This window comes from Stegastes partitus, unplaced genomic scaffold (assembly GCF_000690725.1).
Source record: "Stegastes partitus isolate 25-593 unplaced genomic scaffold, Stegastes_partitus-1.0.2 Scaffold289, whole genome shotgun sequence".
Taxonomy (NCBI): Eukaryota; Metazoa; Chordata; class Actinopteri; family Pomacentridae; genus Stegastes; species Stegastes partitus.
In genome coordinates, this window is record NW_007578020.1 from 277,148 (window position 1) to 282,359 (window position 5,212).

The window sequence follows — 5,212 nt, forward strand, 5'->3', positions numbered from 1 at the left end:
GGCCGGGCAGCATCTCCGACGCCTTTCTTCAAAGATCCCGCTCTCGGATCACAAACGACTTAGAAATCTGACGGAATAATGCAGTTTTGTTTTCGTTGGCAGACTTCAAAGATGCTTTCCAGCTGTTTGACAGAACACCGACCAGCGAAATGAAAATCACCTACGCCCAATGCGGCGACCTGATCAGGGCGCTGGGCCAGAATCCCACCAATGCAGAGATCATGCACGTCCTCGGGAAGCCCAAAGCTGAAGGTTGGTAGCACGAACTTTACTGCTGGTGCGAACGGTCAGCTTTGGATCTGGCTGAGAAAGGTTTACATAAAGCCCACCGCCTCTTTGCCTTTGGTGTGAATCAGCGTTTTCATTACTTGCCACAGATATGCAGACCAAGATGCTCGACTTTGACCAGTTTCTACCGATTCACCAACACATCTGCAAGGCCAAGGACCGTGGAACATTCGAGGACTTCGTGGAGGGTCTCCGGGTGTTTGACAAGGAAGGGAACGGCACAGTCATGGGTGCCGAGCTCAGACACGTTCTGGCGACGCTGGGTGAGTCGAACGGCCTCATCGGAAGCTGATTTCACGCACGAGGATCCGCGCCGAGCTGACAGTTCTCCTGGTTTCTGTCATTATGTTCCACAGGTGAGAAGATGAGGGAGGACGAGGTGGAGCAGCTGATGCAAAACCAGGAGGACGCCAACGGATGCATAAATTACGAAGCTTTCGTGAAGCACATCATGGCCTCCTAAAAAGAGCACGTTTGGTCTCAGCCTCATTGTTATTCTGGTGCTACACGGTACGTTATGAAATCAATATGAGCAAGTAATGAGTTCATCGCTCCTTCACTGGAAAAGCCAGATTGCGAATTGTTGACCGCAGAAGATCTTTATGTTTCTGTGCATCCCATCTTGTATATTGTTCATTTCCATGTGTGTCGGGTCGATCTATAATTCAGTCATCAATACTTCACCCTCATGCTCATGCTGTGCACACACCGCACACGCTGCTCATCTTGTAGATAATCGTACATAAATAAAATCATTTTTAAAACAACGCTTTGTTGCTGTGGTTTACCATCAAAACTTGTGCAGAGAGAGTTATATACTGTGTAATAGAACTACAAAATAAAGGACAAGTTAAAAGGAAAGAAAAGAAAAAGTTATCCAATAATGATTTTCCAAGATAAAGGGATTCGTATCGACACTGATTCAAATGTGCCTCGACGCATCACGTATGGAACTTTACTGTAATCAATCACTCTTCCTGAAAAACATGCAAGACAAAGACACAGATTCAGATTATATAGATACAGAGGAGGAGAACATCTCTGTAAGTTTTATGTCTGAACTCATCGTACAGAATGCAGCCATAAATAAGCAAATCCAGGTATAAATAAAACTAAATATAAAAAAACATTCAATGGGTTTGGATGCATCAAAAAACTATTCAAGTGTAAAATATAAAACAACATGTGAGTTTATCTTCACATGTATTCCTACCTCTTATTAAAGAAGGAAAACAACATCTGAAATAAGTTGAAATTGACAAAAGTAATAATAAATAAAAAATTTATGAACATCATGACGTTGCTTTTGAATTGTGGTTCAACAGAAATATTTTTAAAAAACAGCATGATGGGACCCGTAAGCTACTATTTAATTGAACAACCCTCTGAGCCAATCACTGCCATCAGGTGTTTCCTGTAACTCTCAGCCAGACTTGTGCACCTGTTGACAGGTGTTCTGGATCACTGCTCATCAGCAAAGGCCTCGCATTTGTCAGTTTTGTTTGTTTTTTAAAATTATTCTTTTCAACCACAATTCAAAAGCAATATCTTATTTCACTAAAGTGTAATTTAGCAAATTTTTATTTATTATTACTTTCTTCAGTTTCTAGTTATTTGAGTGACTGTTGTGGATTTTGCCTTTTCTTTAATACATTTGAGGACGACTGTAGGTCCAATGAGGAAAAGTCGTACTGCTCCTCTTTATCCAGCAGAGAGCGCTGTTGCTCAAATAATATCTACTTCCTCCTGTTCTGGTTGGAAAAACTACAACATGCCTCTTTTTTTTTTTTTTTTCTTTTAAACCAATTGAACACAGAATCCAGAAAACTAGCCTCTGGTTGTTTAACTCAGGCACAGATTCAAAGCTTCAGTCCTGTTTTCTTAACGACAGAGCGAGAGCTTAACGAACCTCTAGCACTCCGGTGTCCATCTGTCCCACGAGGCCCACGTCATTAAGCAGCATTTAAATTCAAATCTCCATTAGATCCGACCAGCGGAGGGGTTTGGATTCACATTGCGATGATTGAACATACACATAAATAAAGGCTCATCATCAGCGTAATGAACACGACCGCTGGAGTTTTGATTATTGTAATTATTACTGAAGCTTCTTGCATGTCACAGTGTTTACCTGAATTTACATGCTGCCGTATGTTTCTCTGCTGAATTAGCTACTAGCTGAGATCACATAATTATTCATGAAGCTGTTTTTCCAGAGACTCAACATTTACCGCTCACATGCTTCCCTTTTATTTTTTTAGCTTTAAGTTTGCAAACATCCTCCTGTTTCATTACTACGGTTGGACCATTCAATCAAATTAAACCCTGAGTGTGATTTATACCTGTGTGGTCTCTCAGTCATTAAAGGCCGGAAAAGCGCTGCTGATTGATTTGGTCCCCGAGGCGACAAGTTTGATGAGACCAAACGTATACACACTTTTTTTTTTTTTTTTTTTTTTGACTTTTTGTGTCCTCCGGATTTTTTTTTTTTTTTTTTTTTTAATTAACGTGCTGAAAACTGCAGCTTTGTTTTACTATTGTAGATATTTATGACATTACAGCAGCGTAGATGTCAAACAGCCTATTGTGCTGGAAAACGTAAAAACTTATATCTATTGTCTGTATCTTACACAGAAGTTATTTATACGACTTAAGCAGCAGAGACATGAGGCTCCACTGGGCCTCGACCCCACAGGCTACTCCTATATCCCCCCAAATAAGTGCTTTTTTAGTTTCTTTAGGGTTTGACAGCACAGAATGAGTTTGCATTGATTGGCCCACAGACTTGTTGGGGGATTAACTCATTTGGGAACAAGTCCAGCCGAACTCTTTTAATTCTCCTTCAGCGTTCACCTGACCCTCACCTTCACCACAAATTGCTTTTTCAAGCACCTTTTCCTTCTCTGCTCTGCCGACTTTCACATAATCTTATTTGGGTTAGCTCTCCTCTTCAGGCCTCATCAGACCACATGTTTACCCGACAAGCGTGCACCGCCAGCTTTCCACTGGATTTGTAGATTGGCAGCACGGCAGGCGGTATGGGTTTTTTTTGGGACATACAGACTCAGCTGCAAAGCCTCAGTAATGCGGTAAAGTGGCTGTAGCTCTTTTTTTGTTTGTTTTATTAAAGATTACTTTCTGGCCTTTGCCTTGATGGTGGGAATGGGGGGAAAGGAGGAAGAGGAACAGTCCAGGCAAGCAGGAATTAAACTCACTATTCAGGGTGCACCATGTGGTACACCGTCTATAATGGCACCATAATGAAGTCGTTGCCTTCATGTGACTAAAGAGCGTTCTCGTTCCTGTCACGGTGCACTTTAATCGCACTCTCAGGTCCCAAAGGCTCACCATTACGGAAATATCAGGCTGACATTACTCATTTGTCCCTCTTTGGCTGAACTTGATTAATCGCACAGATATTCGTGCATATTTATTGGTTTCGCTTTAGTGCTGCCGACATAAAATATGCTGCTGCTGCTGCTATCCTCCTATTAGGATCATAACAATGTGTCCCATCAGTGGATAAATGGATAAATAACATCAGGATATTGAGTACTGCATGGCTGACCCTGAAATGTAATTTGATGGACATAAACATAAATAATATGTCGTATAGTGCATTTTAAAATGCAGCAATGTACTCTAATAAACATATTTAAGGGTCCTCTAGTGACTCTCTTTAGCAGAAGGGCAACACTGAAGGATTTACAAGAAACCTATTTAACAGCAAAATAAAATATAGATGGATTATAAATGACTGAAAGCTCAGGAAAAATTAATAAAAGGACACTCAGGTGAAGCTGTGCTCGTTGCTGTTTAAAGAAAATGAATTCATTTTGAACATTCATGCACAGATGAATGAGAAGGTCTCATTTCAACACCTCCAGGACTCCATCTGCTGCTCCTTTGAAGAAACGCTGGATCCTGCATCTCCCATTAACACCAAATCTACTTCTTAGACCCTCCGGCCGGGTAAATGCATTTCATACGCCACAGCCCCAGTTTGTGATGCAGATTTACAAATCTGCAGCCTTGAAGCCCGACTTGAAAAAAGCTCCTCCAGAGCCACAGACGACGTTTTTAAAGCCTAAAAAACCGACTCGCTGTGAATATTATTGTGAGCCTGTATGTGAGAAATCAGCTGTGTGACCTCATGAAAGGATCCCATTAAACATCTGTACTCAAATTTATAGTTAATTAAAAGTCTCCTATTGTGCCCATTTTTAGCAAACTAATTAAAACCTTATGTTTCAATTTCAAATATAGCAAAGATTCTTTACTTTACATTTATGTATAACCTCTGGTTTTAGCTCCATGTTTAAACAGGATGATTCAGTGTCTGTGGCTTTAAACGCTGCTACTGTCGACGCCCCCCTTCAGGAAGAAGACTCTCTTTGTGTCTGTGATGGACAGAAAAGAGTGAAAACGTTGACCACACAGCAGCTGACAGAACCATTAGTGTCTAAAGGATCATTTTAGGAGGAAAACAAATCACCGTGTTCACAGCATGTCTGTTGTTTTTCACTCATGTGTACGTTGAGTTTGTCTGATGATGTTGTGGTGATAAAATCAGTAGTTTAGACGTGAAATATACAGCGTTTAACACATTTATCAAACCACCAATCACTGGGCTTCTCTGAGAAAACTAATCAAGCATCACATTCAGCCACTAAAACCAATGTTTCTGTTCAGGAATGTAATATAATCTGACATCTTAGTCCAGAAATAACGATTTGTGCTTGACAGTTTTTTCTGTTTTTTTTTTTTTTTTTGTAAAAACAGTAAATTTGAAAATTCATGGATAAGAACAATAATTATTTTTCAGCATTAAAACATCATTTGGGTTAAAGAGCTTCTACATGCTGGTGTATGAACCATTACAGCAACATATGGAATGACTTTAGGAATTACTAAAGCTGCTAAT

At 40.3% G+C, this 5,212-nt stretch overlaps 1 protein-coding gene across 1 annotated transcript in view; it reads left to right on the top strand.

Moving 5' to 3' along the window:
- myl13 (myosin, light chain 13) overlaps nucleotides 1-1,055 on the top strand; it is a 6,333-nt gene extending 5,278 nt beyond the window's left edge. Inside the window, exons 3-5 of the mRNA XM_008282894.1 lie at nucleotides 103-252; nucleotides 378-551; nucleotides 645-1,055. Of these exons, the coding sequence (XP_008281116.1) occupies nucleotides 103-252; nucleotides 378-551; nucleotides 645-751 (431 nt within the window). The 3' untranslated portion in view covers nucleotides 752-1,055. The remainder of the gene's footprint in view (nucleotides 1-102; nucleotides 253-377; nucleotides 552-644) is intronic.
- Nucleotides 1,056-5,212: the final 4,157 nt, after the last annotated feature.